Source organism: Caenorhabditis briggsae (genome assembly GCF_000004555.2).
Source record: "Caenorhabditis briggsae complete genome, chrIV, whole genome shotgun sequence".
Classification (NCBI taxonomy): Eukaryota; Metazoa; Nematoda; class Chromadorea; order Rhabditida; family Rhabditidae; genus Caenorhabditis; species Caenorhabditis briggsae.
In genome coordinates, this window is record NC_013487.2 from 4,724,138 (window position 1) to 4,744,536 (window position 20,399).

Sequence of the window (20,399 nt, forward strand, 5' to 3'; positions counted from 1 at the left end):
TTATGGTATTCACTTTATATGGTTAAAAGTATAAATCCTTTAAAAAGTTACTGATCGGCGATCAGTGATCGCCCGTGGTCGGCATAAAAAGTGGGAAAATATAAATTTCTGAAACGCTTCATTTGTCATTTTAAAGGAAAAAAACATAGTCGATAAGATGAGTCTAAAAATAATATGTTTATGAAACCGGAAACATTTTTGTCATTTTTCAAAAATTTCAAAATCTAGGTCATTAGAAAACTATGGATTTTGTTCTTTTTTGTGTAATGCGAGATAATTTTTTTTTCAGTTTCAAAACTTTCAGAACTATTAAAATTTTTGAAAACGTTTCAATAGTACATTTTCATACCGCTTGGTTGCGTATTGGATCTTGTGGTTTTTTGTCGGATAAACTTTTTTTTAGGTTCCTGTTTTTGAAACTTTTTACTATTCCGATTCTATGCTTTATATCTCAAATTGAAAATTTGTAATCTTCCTTATTAATATCGAATAAATTACAGAATGGCTCACTTCATTTTTTACTGATTAAATTGTTCTCGATGAAACCGCAATTCTTCAAAAAAAAAAAACAGAATACTGTAACTACAGCCGAACACCAAAATCTGAACTTTGTAGAGGTTCATAGTAAAAAGAATAACAAGAGTAGGTGACAGAAAAGTCATCTCTCTCCGAAAAACTAGTCGGTATAATCTGAAAAAAAGAGAACATCTATGTGAAAAACTGTCGAGACTCGACCGGTGTTTTATTACTGAAAATGCGTAATTTGCAGAGATTGAAAAATGGGGATTTTCTATGAAAAAAGAAACAATTGAAAAGATTGATTTTTGTCTGTGGAGCGAGAGTCTTTTGCAAAAACAAAGAATGTGACTCGATCCAGATGGATTTTCCATCAGTCACAGTGGGGGAAACAAAAATGATGATGAAATTGATTGATAACATGCGGAACATTCCAGAAAAAAATACTACGAATGTTCAAAGATCAGAAACATCCTATGAATTGTGAATCATCATTTTGTAGACAATGGAAAGACAGTAGTTAAAGATGAACAGTATCCATTAAAGAATTTAATAATAGGTTTGCAGAAATTTTTGGAACATCAAATACAGTATTTATAGAGATACCGTAAGACCTGTAATAGATGGGCACCCTAACTTTGAGCCGACTTTTATCGGTTCCTTTCGAAGAATTTAGACCGTTGTCAACTGATAAATTGTTTATCATAATATCAAAAGTATTCTGTCAGTTGACACATTTTAATATCTTGCATAGAAAATGAGATATTGATTAGATAGGAAAATTGTCTTCTTTCCCCTTAAATGTGAGCTTATTGCTGAGTTCTTACAGATTGGAATATTATGATACTTCTCAGAAAGTCAAGAAACCCATCAAATGCATAATTTATTTTGTCCAAATTCAAAATCGCACGAAACGATCATATCAAAACAAAAAACTGAAAATAACAAAAAGTGACAACAAATAACGCTTTTCTTCCATCGTTGATTCTCTCGATTTCCCTTGCATCAAAACATTCCAATAATTCTTCGTTGGAGTAGCCAAATATCCTGTAAACACATTTTATTGAGTTAGTTGGAAATTTGGAAATGTAGAAATTCAGATGCAGAGCTTCAAAACTTCCTGAATTCCAAACTCAGAACTTTGGTAAATTAAAAATCAATCGTTTCGAAAGTTAAGGTATTCAAAATTCAAAAGTCAGAAATAGAAAAATCCCAAAAGTAGTACATTTGGGAATTCAAAGATTAGTAAAAAGGAAAGCTTTGATTTTTAAATTCCAAAAAGTGTATATAATCAAAATCTCCAAATTCTTCAGCATTTCTGAGCTTCTGAATTTTCAACATTCTGAGTCAGAACTCCTGTAATTTATCAATTCCGATTTTCAGGTCTTTGAAAATTCAGGATTAAGAAACTGCGGAAGTTGAGAAATAGAGTCAAAACTCGGAGATTTAAATGAATAAACAATTTTTGCTTTAAAAAATGTATTAGAATAATAATAGACTTCATTGAATAAAACTGAAAATTTCCGGGTTTACTAAACAAAAATATGAGCTTAATTTTTGTAAACGACAACTTTTTTCGATTCGCCCAAGATAGATACACCACTGGAGAGTATAATTGGAAGTTTTGGCATTTGATTGATTTCAAGCGAATCATCTCATTCGGATGAATTTGTACAAAAAAGTTGTCAGCTATAAAATTGAAGTTTTATTTATGTTTATCACATTTCTTAATTTTCAGTCCTATTCAATAAAATCTACTATGTCTTATGACGTTTGAAGTAGATCATTTTCAACTACTACTACAATAGGTAAAAGTAATAAACTTTTGGTTGTCAATCGATTTTCCCTTTTCAACCTAATTGATACTAATCCCAAATACATATAGTTTTCACTCACCTTGGATCGAAAAAATATTCTTTTGGTCTTGTTTCAATATCATATTCGGTGGATTCAATTGTCATGAGAACTTCATTTGGATTTTCATTATAATTGTTCTTCTCGATAAGAACATTTTCCACATTTTGATATGCATTTCCTGACATCCACCCTCTCAGAAATCGAATAATGTCATCATTCTTCAATGTTGAATCAAAAAACAAAGCATTTTGTCCATTGAAGTTCCAAAGAAGTGTTGAGCAGTGTTCTCTTGCATGAGCAATCATTATATTTTGAAGACCGAATAATGATGAATTTTGATTCAAAACACTAGTTATCTCTAGTTCAATTGATGCACTGATCTGGTTGGGATTTGATCGAAAAAACTTATCAAGACATTCCGTACTTATTGCCTTCTTGTCTTCTGGATTTGAGATGATCTCTGCATTTTTAATGCCTGGGATCACTGGGAGAGATTCTATGTCTTCTTCCATTTGATATCGCAAATCGATGTTTGAAAAATTCCGAAACAGATAGTTCGCATGATTCTGGACGGCAGAGACGAATGATTTCTTGAATGACTCCTTGATTTTAATGTAGTGAAAAGCACCTCTGTTAGGGCGGTAGCTCTTGCGAAGTCTGAAATATTTTCAGTTGGAAATCTTTTTTATTTATGAAAAAACCAACCCGCATCTCAACTTCACATCTCCAATAAACAGTTTTTGCTTCGATGATCTGTTAAATTTTTTGACTTGATTACATATAATCAAATTTTGTAAATCATGTTTTTCTCCAATTTTCACTTGAAATTTGGTTCCCAGAAGAAGGTATTCCAATGCTGGTTCATTCCAGTTCACCGAACGAATCACTGATTTGACTTTTTGTGAACATAAAGATATCATGAATATGTCATGATAACTCTTCATTTCTTTTAGAATCAGACCCTGGAGGTCCCATGGGAGTTTGGATAATGCTATAGGCATGTTTGTCGAAATCGACTTTAGTTGGTTTGGAAAATAGAAAATGAGACAGGGTTAGTAGGAGGTGGAGTGGACCATTTGAATAGGTGCGGCAGAGCGCGTTTAGAAAAGATGCTACTGTATTGATCGTGACGTCATCTATCGTGTAAACGAATAGATTTAACATCTAGGAACCGCAGCTTTTGTCTCCATATCTCAGAGCTTGCAAACAATAGTTCCTGAAAAAAGGACGAAACCTTTTTTATGAGATTTCGGGTACCGTAAGGAGATTCAATTCCAAAGAGGCGTAAACCGAATACGCTACTTTGTCCTTGACAGCAAATAAGAACAAGATCCAGATCGCGTTGGAAGGAGTGACCTTCCCATGAGCAATTGTGTGTTCTTTAGGTGCATTAGCTTCTCCATCCTCTGCCTGCCACCGTTTAGCTGGTCCACCATCCTTCTTCCTCCGACCAGTTCATTAACTCCTTCCAATACCGTTTCCAATACTACGTACTCCATTCGTCGTGCTCTCAGAAGTCTCCAGTTTACTGGAGCCAAAAGAAATGTAAGCTACAGTAAAAACTCTATTAGATAGCCACCCCTAATTGAATGCCAGCCTCTAATATAGTGCCACCCTAGAGCACCTCCGAACAAACGAGTGCCACCTCCTAAAATAGTGCCACGGATGCCTGGATGCCACTGTGGTAAAAGTTGAAGAATAACACAAAAAAATTCGGATTTTCTAGCTTTTTTTAAAGCTTAAAAGAGGTACTGTATTTGTAAAAAATGTTTCAGGATAACATCAGACTCCGAAAATCTCTTTAAAAAGTAGAAAAATCAAGAAAACCTCGACAGTCATTTTATGAAAACGTTGACAATCGAGTCCTTCCGTGATCAGTTTCAGTAGAAATCGGCTCCGAACAATAAAGTGCCAGCCTCTAATTGAATGCCACCCCCTAATACAGTGCCACCCCAGACCACCTTCGAACAATAGAGTGCCATGGCTATCTAATAAAGTTTTTACGGTATTATATAACTCTTTTTCGACCCATATATTCGAATTTTCGTTTAGGCTGTTAGTACACATTTATGTTAAAATTCAAAAATTCGTGATCTGATAATTTTAATTGAATCTGAATTTCAGAGTGACTGCCTCTTTCTGCTCCAAAAACTTTAAACGATTCCTAAAACAGCAAAACCAACGATCATCAAAATTGGAACTAGACATGAAAATACTCCACAATTCTTTTGGAGTCACCAGCGAAGGAGAATTACTAATATTATCTAACCCCGAGTCAGAAATCGACGAAAATTGATGGCAATGGATACATAGTATTTGATTCAGGTGATCCAATGCCCCAGGCCCCAGGCCCCAGGCCAAAGACCCAAGGCCAAAGACCCAAGGCCAAAGACCCAAGGCCAAAGACCCAAGGCCAAAGGCCCAAGGCCAAAGGCCCAAGGCCAAAGGCCCAAGGCCCAAGGCCCCCCGGATTCCGGGATCTCTGGAGTCCAGAACCCCCGGATCCCTTCTCCGAGCTCCCTTCTCTAGAACCAAGAGAAGGGAAGAACTGATTCTTCCCTCCATTTCTCTCTTCTTTTATAGTATTCTCACTGAGGTCAATGGGCTATTTAGAGTCGTGGGTTTCTAAACCAATTCACGTAGTTTTCTTGATCTAGAATTTAAACTTTTCAAAAAAATATTTTTCGTCACGTTCAAATAGCACCTGAATTTTCACCTTTGAGATCTTTGTAACCCCTTAAAGATACCCTCCCTTTAACCTCAATTATCTCGTTTCCTGTTTCAGATATCAAAAAGTGGACAACTAATGAAATGTTGCTGGTTTTAAGACAAACATTTTTGCTCTTAACCGTTTTTTGATATCTCTCACAAGAACCGAGACACATTCACTCAAAGACTCTCACATTTTCAGATCGAATTTTCTCGAGTTTCCGCGAGTGTTGCAGGTAGCCACTGTTATTTCTATAATCGATGACATTCCCTTTTCAGTTTTTTAGAACTATTCATGGCTGGACAAATGACCATTTCATCTTATATCCGTCTGTTTGTAAACTTCCATTGTTTCAAAAAATCATTATTACTATATTCATTTGAAAAACATCTTTGGCAACAAGAAACAATCGAAAAATCATAAAAAACAAAGCAAAACTACAGAATGAGATTCTATCAAAAAATGGAATACTAATCTAAAAATTTGGTAAAATGCATCGCCGTTTCATAAGCACCAAAGAAGACGAATCCGCCGCCAGAGATCCACATGACACGTGGCACGACGCCCGAGTAGAGACCGCCCATCCCGCCAGTTGTGTAGACCTGGAAAATGAGAAAAAAATAGTAATTTTCAAATATTGCTGCAATGCCTCTTTTAATGTGCTTAAAATACCAGGAGCTGGACCGGTTTTCGTAAGCATGATTCTTGTTTTTGCCACGTCGAGAGGTGTAGTCAATCCAGCTGCAATACATCCAGCTACACTTCCACAGGCGGCTCCTTCCAACGGACTACATCGACCGGATTCTTTATTCTCAGCCACCTTCCTCTTCAACGCTTCCCATATCGGAAACTGAATAATCGAGAATGGAATCTCCCTGGCTACCGTACTCCCATATCCTTGATAGAACCCTTTCAACCCTTTCGTCTCCATAATTTCTTTACAAATCAACGTCAGCCGTGTTCCCTTGTTCACTTGTCCTCTCTGCTTACACAATTCCGTTGGGACACGGACGGCGCACGCGGCGATTTCAGCCAAACTCGCTGAAACTGCGTCGACTAGTGCGTCTCGTCCCTTGATGATTCGTTTCATTTGTCCGTTGATGTATTTGTAGGTGAGGAAGAAGATGGCGGCGCCCGGTGCTGAGCCAACTAATACCGAGCTCATTCCTCTGGAAAAATGGGTTTATGATAACTGTAGGGGAATACTGGTGACGCTATTAAGGTCCCACAACGACAACTACCGTAACCTACCAATTATTTTCATTTTCAGGATTTTTATCTCGTTTTTCGTGCGTTTTCAATCACCTTTTTCGATATTCAAATGATAATTTTCCGACCGACGGAAATCTGAAAAAGACGAGAAAAAAAATGCTGAATTAATTTCGGGTTACGGTAATTGTCGTTACGGGACCTTCAGCCACGGTCGCCAGCGTTTTTTCTATCTTTTTGTTTTTTTTGTATCAAAATGGCACAATTCTTGTCCGGCGGCGATGAACCTTACGAACGAATTTTCATTTCGATCCGCATCATCGTCTCGTGCCGTTGAATTCTATGCGCCTTTAAAGCGTCTAGTTTTTTTGAGAGTATATATTTTTAGCCCATTCTTCTCGATTTTTGACAACTTTCATAGCATTTTAAACGTTTTTAATAATTTCATGCCTATTTTTAACTATATTCGTAAAAGGAGACTATGAAAACATACGACAAATCGAGAAGGAAAGGGTTAAAAAATTTGTCAATTTTTTTCAATGGAAATAGCAAAAGTTTGGCTGAATACGATAAAAACCATCCAAAAAGCTGTGGAAATTATGAAAAATCGAGAAAAAAAAGCTAAAAATAATAAACTTTTGATAATTTAGAAGGTTTGTGATGCTTTTAATAGCTTCTTGGACGATTTTCATCGTTTATTTTCAATTTTTTGCTATTTTCTTCGGAAAAAAAATGACGAAAACATTCGACAAATCGAAAAAAATACGCTTTAAATACATATTTCCAAAAAAAACGAGGATTTTTAAAGGCGCATGAAATTTAACGGTGCAAAACGACGATGCGCCTTTAAATAAATTTTCATCCGCAAGATGCATTGCTGCCGGACAAAAATAATATGGGAAAAAATGACTGAAAATTCAGGAAAATTGAGAAAATGAACATTATAACTTGAGTAGTTGTCGTTTTGAGACCGTCCTTCAGCGACCACCGCTTTTTTGCCACGTGTCACCCACCCACACACCTATAAACGTCTTTAAACCCTCCAGCCGCAATAAAACCCTGTTTCGATTGCATTCTGGATTTGATGGTATCCAATGGATACAATCCAATATCCACAGCCAATCCAGCCGTCGCTCCACACACCAACCATCGAACCACCGATCCTTTATCTTCTGATGATGGCATTCTGAACTCTAAAAATTTGAAAAAAAAACAAAAAAACTGAAAAGAGATACTCATTTAGTCGACTAGTTCGACTTCTAAACTAAAAACGAGGTGCTAAACAATTCAATTTTATTAAATAAAGAAAGAATATTAAAATGACATAGTAGCAAGTTTTGTACACGAATCGATTGGTGTTGTGAGCAGTGAGAGGGAGAGAATGAGCACCCGGCTGAGTCTGAAAAAAAATCGATTTTTATACTTTTAAAATTATTTGAAATCTGAAAAATAGAAATTTTGCAGTTTAAAGGGGGAGAAGAAGCATTCACAAATGAATATTTGGGGAATAAATAGAAAAAATATACAAAAAAGGGCTTACCGGGAGTCACATACTCGAAAAAAATCTATACTCGACAAACTCAACACAAAAGATTCATAAACACTTTAAGAATTTTGAATAAATGAAAGAAAAAAGCGCAAATTTTGAAACTTCCAAAAAATTGTAAAAAATTGACAGATCGAAAAGAAAAAACAGTGTTCTTTTGAGAGAGTGTGTATGGAGAGGGGGGTAGAGGAATATGATTTCTTCGATTTTCCAGATGATTCTTCAGGAGAGACGATGTGCCACGTGGCGATGTGTTGATGAAGACTTGCCCTGTTAGAAAAATTACAATTGAAGAATTGATTTAAAAATTGAAAATAATGAAAAAAAACAGAAATAATCAGGGGGTCAGAGTGGTTCTTTATTATTTCGGGAACATAATTAATCTAGTTTTAGGGATGTAGGGTTAAAAATGACTTAATTAGAGAATATCTACTCAAAGATACAGGGCTAGAAATATACAAATTTCGTTGAAAATAATGGAAATTTTCGAAAAAAAAATTGGGAATAAGACCACAATCCGGTCTGGAACATTCCTAGAAACATCTAATATTTGAACAAACTACCCGTACAAAATAAAATGAATGACGGACACACAGTTGAAACGGGATATCTCAAACTCCGAGGAAATAATAAGGTCTAATGTAGCGTTCAAAGTCCCTAAATCTGTTATTTCTGGGCACAGAAAGCGAATTGGAAATCATGAGGGTTAGGTCGTCACTTTGGAATTCTTCCTGGGTCCAGAATTCCCAGATTTGTGAGCTTTGGACGCGGTATTAGGGATATTGGATAACAAATGACCTATATAAAATAGTATATCGAAGATACAGGATTACCAAATCAATTTGGCGTTTACATTGAGATGTAGAATTATTTTGAACGGGTTAGGAATATATACAAGATTTCGTTGAAAGTAATGAAAATTTTGTGAAAATTAATACCATAAATTAGACCACAATCCAGTCTAAAACATTTGAAAAAAAACCCCAGAAAAAAACCTAAAATTCTAATTTTAAAGATTAAATTTAGAACCGTCTAAAAGAACAAGGTTTTAATAAACTACCCGTACAGAAAATGGAAAGGACGGACACAGGTTTTATATTATCTTGAAGCCCGAGACACATATTTTGAAACCATCAAAAAACAATTGAATTCGATAACATCGTTAACTACACTAAAATTAGCCCAAACAACAATTAAATTAGAAAGAATTTGGAACTATGCTTACAGCCAAAATAATTTTGAAAATCAAAACCATAAATTAGACCACAATCCAGTCTAGAACATTCTAGAGAAACATCTAAAATTCGATATATACAATTTGAATGAAACATTGGTGACACAAAAATTAAAAAATAATTCTCCAGATACCTGCAAACCCAGAATCAATTTTTTTGAACTCACTTTGAATATGACAAGTTGGAAATGAATCCCGTGTAGAATCATTGAGAAACCGAAGAAAACCAGTAGAAAATAGAGAGGGAGAGAGTGAGGGGAGTAACTGGAAGCTGAAATTATCGAAATTAGCAGAAAAAAATAAAAAGGATATTACCAAATTATCGAAAATTAAAACAAGATGAGAATAGACATGCTTTGTCTAGTAACGACGACGGCGTGGCGATGGGGAGCGAGAGTATGAGCGAGAGCGAGTGCGACTGCGTCTTCTTCTCTTGCGATCTCTCTCACGGCTTCTGGATCTGTCACGATGCGATTTGGAGGATCTTGAGGAGTATCCCTTGGATTCCAGTCCCTTCAAAGTGTGCTCCAATCCATAAATCAACTGTCTGCACCGCTCATCGTGACCTATTCTGCTATTCTTGATCAACGCAATAGCAGTGAGAAGCGTTTCCGATGCGCCTTTAACATCTCCAACAGAAGCATCGGTGATAGCTCGAGCTATAGCCGACGATGAAACTGTCTGATTGCGATTCATGACGTCTTCAAACTCGGCTTCTGATAGACTTGGTCCTTGGATTCCAGGGAACATCTGCATCTTTTTTAAAAGGGTTATGAACTTGTATTAGGTTGACAGGGTACCTGAGGATTCACATGAACCGGTGGAAGACCGTTGACTGGTGGTCGCATCGCTGTGTTCATTTGCATAAGCGGCTGAACGCCTACACCCATCGGAGCGATTTGTGGTGGTCTGGAACTATCGGGGCATTAGAATTAGAACACTTTTTAGTTGATTTTCGGTCATTTGAACCATTTTCAGAAGTCTGGTGCTCGGCTGTCAAGGTTTCGATCATTTTGAAAACTTCGGAGGGAGAAAAACAGATCTAGATTGAAAATTTGGGGTTCACAGAATTTTTTGAAAATTCCTAGTTTTTCAGCTATTTGTTAATTTCTGAATGACCCCTTCATTTTGTACTGAAAACGGACAAAACAGAGGGTTTTTCAAAAATCGGCAAAAAGTAGGAATTTTGAAATAACTCCTGAATCTTTTTCTGTATCCCCGCCAAAAACTGGAAACTCCGAAAAATCAGCGATTTCTTTGCAATTTTTCGAAGGACATTTGCATTTTTTTTCTAAAATTTTTCGCAAAATTTTCAGACTTTTTCAGGTTTTCAGCTATTTTCCGAGACCCTTTTTCGATTTTTCTGGATCTTTTGTCTGAAATTTGATGGAATGGTGTTCGTGAGGACTACTGTAGGTTACTCTGCATTTTGACCTGATTGTGTTTTCAAAAAAAATTGAAAAAGGAAATCAGGTTTCTACAGTAATCTTCCGTCAGAGACCAAAGACAAAGAGACTTACCTATTGGCAAACTGATTAGCCATTGGTGGCGGTGCGGCCATATTCATCATTGGCTGAACACCCATTGTTGGCTGCATCATCGCCGGACGGATTTGTGTCTGTTGAGGCATCATCATCGGTTGCTGTGGTTGCATCTGCTGTGTAATACCACCCATTGGCGCCGTTCCCATTAGCCCCTGCTGTGGAATTTGAGCCCGTTGATTGACCATCGGAACCGGCTGGCCATTGATTTGAAGTCGCATTTGGGGAATTTGATTGGACATCTGTGGGACTTGTTGAGTCATTTGTTGGCTCATCAGTGGCGTTGGGCGCACTTGTTGCATCATGAGTGGTGGTGGACCCGATCTTCCAGAGGTAGAGGTTGAGCCTGATCTTCCTTGGCTTCCAGTTCCAATTCGGATTGTTCCCATGTTGACGCATCCATCTTCGAAGGTCTGAAAAAATACATTTTAGCATTACATTTTAGCAAGAGGCTATGAATTCTATAAAAGAAAAGAAAAAGCAAAAACTGTTCGGATGAACTTTTAACGCACACCCTTTGGAAGGTGAACGCCGGTAAGACTCCGAAACGCTATTGCACCTGCTACCAGCTAATGATCATTAATACAAAACACCGCTGAGTTTCAAAGGCGCGGCCGGGAGTCGAACTCGCGAGTAGGCGACCCGACGACTGGCAGACAACAACGCAACCACCTGCGCTACTGCACACAACCTAGTCAAGACGCCACATGTCGTATATATCGCGGCAGCTGTGGGGGGAGACGCAGAGAGAGGCCGGGCGACTAGAGAAGTGTGCGCGCGCATTAGTTTCGAACAATTTACTGTCAAACCTCTAATAGAAGGGTCCTGCGAGAGGGATTTGGAAAAATAGAAGCACCCCCTATAATAGAAGGGCCCTCTAATAGACGCTTGGAAAAAATAGAAAGACCGGCCCTTCTAATACAGGTTTCACGATTCGTACCTTCTTCTTCACATCTGGCCTAGTTTGATTCTTAGCTTGAACCTCTTCCAGCTTCGCCTGATTTGTCTTATTATAGGCGAGAACTGTTGGACTTTGACCGTGTATTGGCTTTGATGGAAGCGTCTCCATGATCTGCTTGACAGCTGGAACAAATTTTAAAATTGAAAAAGATCTGATTTCAATTCTTACCAGCATCCGAATTCAACACCAACAACGCATATCCCTTACTCTGTCCATTAGTTCGATTCTCGAAAAACTTCATATCGGCGAACTGGGAGCGGGAGAGGCCTGTAGAGGCGATGGCTTTCTAAAAAATCGAAATTTTTGGGGTCTAAAATTTTGAGCATTTCAAGTTACCAATAAATCAGCATCTGTGGTGTACCAGAGAAGATTTCCAATATAGCAACAGTACTTTCTGCCTTCCGGGGCGGCTGCTGGCTTCGTGGCAACCACTGGAGCAGTTACGGCGACTGGAGAGTCTACTAGCTTAGCAGGTTCCTCCTAAAATTGAATTAAAATTAAAATTTAGAATTTGAAGGGTCAAAAATCTTATTTACCTGATGGCTGGTCGGCGCTATCGCCTCCTCGTACAAATCATCCGGATCCTCCTCTTTCAGCACTTTCCTGTGGCAAAAATTAGCATTTTTATCAAAATTTTCGGAAAATTATTTTAAAATCAATTTACTTACTCGTCTAGCAACTCATTTTCATCAATCGGGCCATCGTGTTGATCGGTAGCCTCACCCAGCAGAACGGCTTCGTCCAGCTCGGTCATTTGTCTGAAAATTAGAGAATTTCGACTATTTATAGCTTCAAAAATCAATTAAAATTTTTCTTTCCGATCTTGTAAAATTTCGAATTGCCAAAAAGTCAATAAATCGTCGGAAAAATCAAAACCCTTCACTTTCGTGCGTTTCGCCGAAACAAATTGCTGAGGGGCGGAGTCGGCTGCTAAACAACGGGCGCTACCGGGATTTCGGAGCATCGTTGTTTTTGTGTCGATTTACGAACTTTTTCCAATAAATTTTTTGCGACCGTTTTTCTCGGTTAAAAAGTTATTCAACATGGAGAATCCGTATAAACAAGGTAATATCGATGATGCCGAAATCGATCAACATGTCTATGAAACTGGGCAAGTCGAAGAAGAGGTGAGAATTTATCGACTTTTTTTTTCAGTGACGACAACATAAAAATATTTTTAGATCATTTACGAGTACGCTGAAGACCCGGGAACGATCGTACAAGATGAAGAGGAAGCAGAAGTACCGTGCTATGTGATGGGTGGAAGTTATTACACTCAGGAGAGTATCGACGCAGCCAATCAGGATCAGTAAGCTTTAAAATTAAATTTATCAATTAAAAATGACAAAGTTCAGCTCAATGTGCTATTTTTGCAAAGAAGATTTGCGAAACAAGCGATTCTACAACCACCTATTCGATCATCACGGCTTTACCAAGCAACAGTGTGAGGTGATGAAGCAGCAGAAGCGATTAGAGTCTCATAAAGGGAAACCAAGTGTAAACAATTTAAAAATTAGAGTTTTGAAACTAGTTTTTAATGTTTTCAGCCCAAAATGCGCTCCCTACATGCTTGCACAACTTGCGAAATGGAATTTGTCACCAAGACCGGCCTAAAAAGTCATTTAAATAAGGATGGGAGCACTTGTGGTAGACTTCTAGCACAATCAAATGACAGTACTCTAACCTCAGCTAGTAATATAGTCTGCCCCACTTATGGATGTGCTGCACAGTAAGCACCACTTTTGAAATAACTTTTTTACCTATTTTTGTAGATTCGGGACCTATTTGGAGTTGGCAGTCCACGTGGATAGTTTCCATAGAGATATGGTGACTGATGGCAAGGTTTTCATGATAAGAAGAAAGACGTTTCCAGATAAAACTAGCTTTTTGGTGAGTTCTGATGAATTTAGCTTGAAACTGGCCCCAATTTTTCTCAGAAGTGGAAAAAAGACATGGAAATCAAAACGTCATCTGAATTCTTCCTCCGGACCTCTCAAAAAGTGATTTTCGCGGTTCGAACCACCCTTTACAAGTGTCTATGCTCGAATTCTCGGGGACAAACCAAAACGAAATCTGAGCAATGTCCAGCATTCATCAAATGCTGTCTTAGGAACCATGGACAACTGGAAGTGGTCGCGTGCTTTGGGCATATTGGTCATGAACATCCGACGGAGACTCAGAAAGCCGTGGAATTCAGATTGGCAGCTTCTCGGGAGCTCAATTATGTAATTTTCTTTCTCCTGACAAAAATTTCAACCTTAAAAATCTATTTTTCCAGTACCGAACCAAAGGACGAATCAACAATCATCGTCACCGCGGCAATCAGTATGAAAATGGCACGCATCATGAGAATGGGATGATGGTGCTGATGCCAGAAGCCGCTGGAGACGACGATGACGTCTTCGTAGAGGAAGATGAGGTGCAGAAGCAGCCGTCAGTTCCACGTGTCTACACTGCCACCACGTCGAGTCATCACTACCAAGAAGGCAATTATTAGATCTGAGATTCTGCTTTAAATTTTGTTATTTTCACTGTTTTTCCCTTTCCATCATAATAATTTTCGAGAATTTTTCATGTTAGATACGTTATAAACACATCAAAAATCCTTTTATTTGGAATAGTTTCGAAAATCGTGTCATGTTTCAAGCTTTTTAATACTATTTGTCACACAGGTTCTGACACGAAAAGGTTCTCTCATGAATAAGAAATCATTTCTTTTCATTTTTCCTTTCGTTTTCTCCCTCTGAACAGATTCAATATATCGGTTTTTCGTCTTCCGTCTGTCCACCAGATGTTCTCAATGTGTTTCCGTTTAGTTTTTTTTGTGTCGCACTCTGGGAGATTCGCTGATCATTTGCACAAGAATATTCTATCAATTTTACAATATTTAATTTGTTTTCTGTTTTTGCGAGACTCGAATAACAAATTGAATAGCTGTTCCTTTAAATGTTTTCGTGGCGAGACTCAAATGACAAATTATGTAGCTGCGCCTTTAAATTTCGATGCATACGGTAACGGTTTTTACAAAAAATAGGTACTTTTTTGCCAAAAAAGACACAATTTTGTCCTTTTTTTTCCAAATAAATCAACACACAACCCCTCTCAAATGTGTGGTTGACGACTGCTCCTCAATAACGTGTCTGTCTTCTTCTTTTCTTATTTCCTTTTCATCACCAACCCATCCTTCTTCTTGCCCAGTAGTTATTGTGTGCATGTTCTCCATGTTCAAAATCGGTTCGGCGATTCTCTCGGCCCGCGCGTTCTAATCTTTGAAAACGCGTCGCGTCGCCGCTCCTTTGTTTGCTCGAGTCTCCCGCCACCAGATACCGATGCAATGCAATAATGCGTGTGTTCCGAGAGTAGCTGAGCATGCTCAACGATTCCGTCATGTTTCCGTGTTGTAGAGGAAAAAAATCAGTTTCCTTTTGCAAAGAAAATTGAGAGAGAAGCGACGAAAGGTGTTAATTTTTGGGTTCTCATCAAATCTGGGCGAAAAAGCTCATAAATTTCTCATATAATTTCCCCAATGGTTCGTTTCCCATTCCTCATAAATTGTGCTCCACAGCACCACCACCCCATATTTTTTTTTGATAGGCATCTCTCACGAAATGCCACTGCTCTTCGTGTTTTCATTTTTCTTCTCCTAGATAAAATAGCATTTTTGACACCACACTCTTCTATTTTTGACGATTAATCCCAAAAGAGGAAATTCCTCATACTGCTGACCTCCAAAAATAGATGGATTTAGCAGGACGGGAATGTCGTTTTCGACGACGACACGTGTGCGCTTTCTCTTTTCTGAAATGTGCACTTTTCTAGCTATAAATGTCTTGCTCACGTCTTCTATTTTTGGTGTCTAAAAAACTGAAAAAAAAGCTGAAAGGGCGGATGGATGGGATTTGTCAAAAAAGAGAAGAATCGTATGGAAAGCATTATAAGTAACAGAGAGAGCGAGAGACGACGAATGTTTGCAGGACCTGTCATTTTTCGTTTTCCCATCGGTCACTTTTGAGTTACTAATGGGATTTTCGCCTGCGTTTCAATGTCATTTTTACTAGATTTATTCGAAATTTTAGTGAAAAATCCTGAAAAATATATTTTGCCCGTTAAATTTTTTCAAAAAAGCTTTCGTGGTGAGAAGCGAGAGACAATTTTCCATAGTTGCGCCTTTAGGCTTTCGGTATTCATTGCGAGACTCTGAAAAATTTCTGTCCCTGCTCCTTCAATTGCTACTGTAGTTTTCGATTTTTTCTTGTAATAAATATGGAATGAGCTATTTTTTGATTTTTAATTGAATTTACTTGAATTATTCGAAATTTCAGCGAAAAATCGAAAAATTTTGAAAAAAAGTAAAAAAAAATACATTTTCGTGGTGAGAAGCAAGAGACAATGTTCACCCATGCGCCTTTAAAGTACGGTTTTCGCTGCGAAACTCCGGATAATTTTTGACTATGCGCCTTTAATTATTTGCTACAGTAAATAGTTCTCGATTTTTTCGCTTTTTCTCTCATTCATTGTTTGCAGAAACTCAATTACACAAATGGATTTTTTCTTTTTTTTTTTCTCCGGAATATGAAAAATTCATGTGCCCTTTTCCTCTTTATGCTAATAGGAAAACTTCTGAAAAGAAGACACAAGAAAAGAAAAAACGCTGACGGCCGGAAAATGGGAACGTAGAGAGAGAGATAGAAAAAAAACAATTAGTTTCTTCTTCTCTTCAGTCGCAAAATAATTACTTTTCTTCCTCTTCTTCTCCCGTTCCACTACTCATAAAATGTACTTTTTGAATGAATGCCGAGTAAATTAACCCGTCTCCTCTGTTCCTTTTTTCCTCCTCTTTCTCAGACGATGTCCTTCGTACCGTCCGTCGTTACGCGCTTCGTCCGTCTCCTCCTTCTCGCTCCAAAAATCGATCGATCATTGTCCGAATTCGAAGCCGAACGTGGTGCGTGTCTCGTTCTGCACCACACCTGCGTCTCTTCGTCTCCCGCACTCTCTACCGATTGAACTGTCTTTTTCCACTCGTTTCTCTCGCCCACCCTCTCTATTTGGGCACTCTCTCTTTCATCATTAGCCCGTCGTTTTCGCATCGGTCGAATCGTATTTGATACTGGTCTCGAAAACCAACATTACCTCGGGAAAAGAAGAAGAGGCGTCAATTCTCCCACCTTTTGCGACGATTTTTCCATTTTAATTCCCTTCTTTGTTTTGGCACAAAACTCAGTTTTCGTTTTGATATTCTTTCTTTTCAAAATTTTGATGGAATATTTTTTACAGTTCTAGTTGTTTAAAATTTTCTGAAAATTGCCACTTCTAACAGTAAAAATCCACAAAAAGTCACAAATTTCAAACTATTAAAAATTGTTCTTTTTTAGATTTTTATTCAATTCTTATATTTTAAAAAAACCGGGATTTATCCAATACCTCAGTTTTCATTTTTTTGAAACTTCCAGAAGTTTTTTCACCCAAATTTTCGAATTTTAAGCTATTTTTGGCTTTTCTTATGGACAATAAAAAGGCGGTTTAGTCAAAGCCAAAAATATGAAACAAAAAACGAAATATTCTGAAAAAAATTCCAGTAAAAAAGTACTGAAATTCACAAAAATCGGCGAAATTCTAACTTTCTTCACTGAAATTTTTTTCAGAATGTTCTAGGTTTTGTTTCATATTTTAGTCTTACAGCAAAAAAAAATGTGAACACTTCGCCGATTTTCACGAACTACAGTACTTTTTTAGCTAATTTTTTTTTCGAAAAAGTGCTGAAATTCGTGATAATCAGTAGAAATTTCGCTTATTTTTCAAAATTTTTTATTCAAGAATCTGAAAAAAAATTTTTTTTTAAATTTTTGAATTTGGCGCCATTTTTCGGATGATCCAGTAAAAGTGAAACAGAGCGTTTGAGCCTATAATTTTAAACAAAATATTGTAAAGAATTATGTAAAAAATTCCAGTCAAAAAAGTACCGAAATTCGTGAAAATTAGCGAAATTTTTATATTTTTCGCTGGAATTGTTTTTACATTTTTTGGTTTTTTTTTGTTGTTGAAATTATAGGTTCAGGCTTTAAAAAACTACTTTCTTTCCTTTGAAACAAACGGATTTTGGCGCCAAATTCAAAAAACTTGATTACCAGTACTTTTTTCTTCAATTTTCCGTTGTTTTTACCAATTTTTTTTCACATTTCTCACAAGACCAAAAACTCGAAAACCTTTTCTCTTTTTCGTTCTCTAAATCCCATATAAAATGAGTCAATCCCCTCCCTCATTTCCTCCTGATCTCATCCCTATTCTTCTGCTTGTCATCATCTTCATTATCTATCCCGTGTGTGTCGAGTTGATCCTTTAATGAGACAACAAATTGGATGAAAAGTTGTTGTTCGAAGCCGACAAATTAGTGGGATTATCAGTGACAAGAGGAATGTTTACGAAAAAATGGGGAAGGATCGGGGGGCTCCGAGGGGGAGAATAAAAGGAGGTGTCCCCAACGGATTAGGCCAAGATTTAGAAGAATCGATCGTCTTTTTTTCTTATTAAGTTAATGGTTTTTCGACTTGTAAACTGACTTTTCTCCGTAGAAATTATTTTTCACTGAAATTTTGTTTCACATTTCATTTCCTCCATTAGAAACTCATCCAGTTTGGTCCAAAGATGTCCTATTATAGCTCAGAATCAGCCTGAAATGGTCAGAACGGCTTTAAACTGGCCAAAACTACCGTTCCAAAGTAGCTTAAAATTCGCCTAAAAGTTGCCTAAAATTACTTAAAATTTACCTAATATAGTAAAAATTGGTCCGGAAATTGCTTAAAATTGCTTGAAATTGACCATAAAAACAGTCCTAAATGGTCTAAAAATAGTACAAAATGTTTCAAAATTGACTCAAAATGGCTTAAATTTGGCCTGAAAATGGTCCAAACTGTCTCAAAATCAGCCTAAAACGAATTTAAATGACCTGAAAACGACTGGTCCAAAATGTCCAAAGGGACCTCCATAATAGGCTTAAAATTGATCCGAAAAGTTGCTGAAAAACCTAAAAACCCTCAATTTTAATAAGACCCAAACCGACAACTTTGAGCTTTATCTCCTTTTCCACGAGAGATATAAAAAATCTGTCAACTGATGAAATGTTCATAATAATATCACCAATGTTTTATCAGTTGACAACTTTTTCATATCTTTGACAAGAACCGAGATAATCGAGCTCAAAGTTGACGGTTTGAGTTGACTTATATTAGAGGAAAGTTTCCTCAGGGAATATGGTAATTAGTTCAAGTTCAAATCGAGCGCATTTCGCATGCAATTTGTAGGGTTTGAGACTAGAAATGCCACGTTTAATGTTTACATTTTTATCTGGGGACTCCCCTAATGTTCTTGTGCTGATTGTTGTGCACTTTTCACCTCAATAACAATTTTTCAAAAAAGCGTGTCACAAAATGACGGATGAGTGTTGCGTAGTGATAAAGAGTAGCGAAAAAGTTGATAATCCGAAGAGTTTCTATCTTTTTCATTCCTCCTCCTCTCCTACATCTCACTCTTGCACAACACAAATTTCTCGTATTCCGATGACCCGCACTTGGGTGTCTCTTTCTCTGCGTCTCCTACTCTCTCTCCTCATTCATTTTTTTCGTTCAGCTTCTTCTCACATCTCTTCTCTATCTTTTCCAGACTTCACGTATTATCTACTTCTGCTTCTTTTCTCTCTGTTTGAAAAAGAAAAGAGGAAAGTGTGGATGATATGATTATCCTAATCACTCTCCCCTTCTTTTCTTCTTCTTCTTTTCATATCAGCGCCCTCCTCCCGGAGAGAGAGAGAGATGCCGCTTTATCTTTTCTTATCACCTCTCGGGGTGGTTTTTCCCGTCCCGTAAATTTGAAATTTCAAGGATTTGGTTGAAATTTGACAATTCCATTATTACCACCTGGCGCGCCTTCGGCGCGTTTTCCCGTTAAAAATTGATTGTCACGTAAAATAGGAATTTTACGTGAATTTTCTCACGTTCACGTAAATATTTTCAGCTTTACGTGAAAATTTTAAAAATTCATTTGAAAAATTAATGTCTCAGAAATCCGCTCACGTTCAATTTTTGGTTTCACGTGGATTTTTTTCCTAGGGTTTCAATTTTCAGTTTAACGTAACTATTTTTTAGCGATTTTACGTAGCGATTACCATCTGGCGCGCCGTCGGCGCGTCTTCACGTGAAACGCTAAATTTACGTTTCTCACGTTCACCTAGTTATTTTTAGCTTCACGTGAAATTTTAAAAGTTCACGTAAAATTATTTTTAACTTCCTATGAAAGCGGTTCACGTTTTTTTTTGTTCCACGTCGATTTTTTTTCTGGTCAAGTAGCGATCTTTTCTGAGTTCACGTATATTATTCTGGCGCCAAAAAATTGGAGCCGTGGAAGAGAAACGCCGGTGGCCGTGGCCTAGGGTCCCACAACGAAAACTACAGTAACCTCAAATTAGTTACAATTTCTGAGTTTTTTTCTCGATTTTTATCCAGAAGAAGTCGAAAAAATTAGAAATTATGGATAAAGAAATTGACTAGAAATTCACAAAGGTCGATATAATAAATACCAAAAACGGAAATATTCTAGATTACTGTAGTTGTTGTTGTTGGAATTTTCAATATTTCAAACTGACAATTAATTGAATGACACATATCTGCCCTCCATATGCTTTTTTTCTAATTGTCTAGACTTCCGGCTCCTTTTTCCAATTCATTTGTGACATCATCATCCCCATTTCCTGAACTTTATTCAATTCGACGAGCATCGTCATCCAACCAATTTCTATAAATATCATGAGCCAAAAAGAGCACCACGAAATA

At 37.3% G+C, this 20,399-nt stretch overlaps 6 protein-coding genes across 6 annotated transcripts; 1 reads left to right on the forward strand and 5 right to left on the reverse strand.

The window, feature by feature from the left end:
• Positions 1-1,433: 1,433 nt before the first annotated feature.
• CBG21725 lies at positions 1,434-3,374 on the reverse strand (the record flags this gene model as incomplete). Its single annotated transcript, XM_002632921.1, has 3 exons — positions 1,434-1,563; positions 2,413-3,030; positions 3,079-3,374. 3 exons carry the CDS (start codon positions 3,372-3,374, stop codon positions 1,434-1,436), a joined length of 1,044 nt encoding a protein of 347 aa, XP_002632967.1.
• A 297-nt stretch (positions 3,375-3,671) lies between these two features.
• Positions 3,672-3,776, reverse strand: CBG26289 (the record flags this gene model as incomplete). Its single annotated transcript, XM_045235227.1, has 1 exon — positions 3,672-3,776. The coding sequence occupies one exon, from the start codon at positions 3,774-3,776 to the stop codon at positions 3,672-3,674; it is 105 nt and encodes a 34-aa protein (XP_045100475.1).
• Positions 3,777-5,553: 1,777 nt separating this feature from the next.
• CBG21724 lies at positions 5,554-7,477 on the reverse strand (the record flags this gene model as incomplete). Its single annotated transcript, XM_002632920.2, has 3 exons — positions 5,554-5,685; positions 5,733-6,252; positions 7,314-7,477. 3 exons carry the CDS (start codon positions 7,475-7,477, stop codon positions 5,554-5,556), a joined length of 816 nt encoding a protein of 271 aa, XP_002632966.2.
• A 1,955-nt stretch (positions 7,478-9,432) lies between these two features.
• On the reverse strand, positions 9,433-12,328 carry CBG21723 (the record flags this gene model as incomplete). Its single annotated transcript, XM_002632919.1, has 8 exons — positions 9,433-9,822; positions 9,873-9,981; positions 10,593-11,026; positions 11,554-11,696; positions 11,743-11,860; positions 11,911-12,054; positions 12,111-12,177; positions 12,243-12,328. 8 exons carry the CDS (start codon positions 12,326-12,328, stop codon positions 9,433-9,435), a joined length of 1,491 nt encoding a protein of 496 aa, XP_002632965.1.
• A 289-nt stretch (positions 12,329-12,617) lies between these two features.
• CBG21722 lies at positions 12,618-14,071 on the forward strand (the record flags this gene model as incomplete). Its single annotated transcript, XM_002632918.1, has 7 exons — positions 12,618-12,701; positions 12,756-12,883; positions 12,930-13,071; positions 13,122-13,303; positions 13,347-13,464; positions 13,512-13,799; positions 13,853-14,071. The coding sequence occupies 7 exons, from the start codon at positions 12,618-12,620 to the stop codon at positions 14,069-14,071; spliced, it is 1,161 nt and encodes a 386-aa protein (XP_002632964.1).
• A 2,306-nt stretch (positions 14,072-16,377) lies between these two features.
• Positions 16,378-16,664, reverse strand: CBG26290 (the record flags this gene model as incomplete). The annotated part of the gene is made up of 2 exons (XM_045235228.1): positions 16,378-16,386; positions 16,545-16,664. The coding sequence occupies 2 exons, from the start codon at positions 16,662-16,664 to the stop codon at positions 16,378-16,380; spliced, it is 129 nt and encodes a 42-aa protein (XP_045100476.1).
• Positions 16,665-20,399: the final 3,735 nt, after the last annotated feature.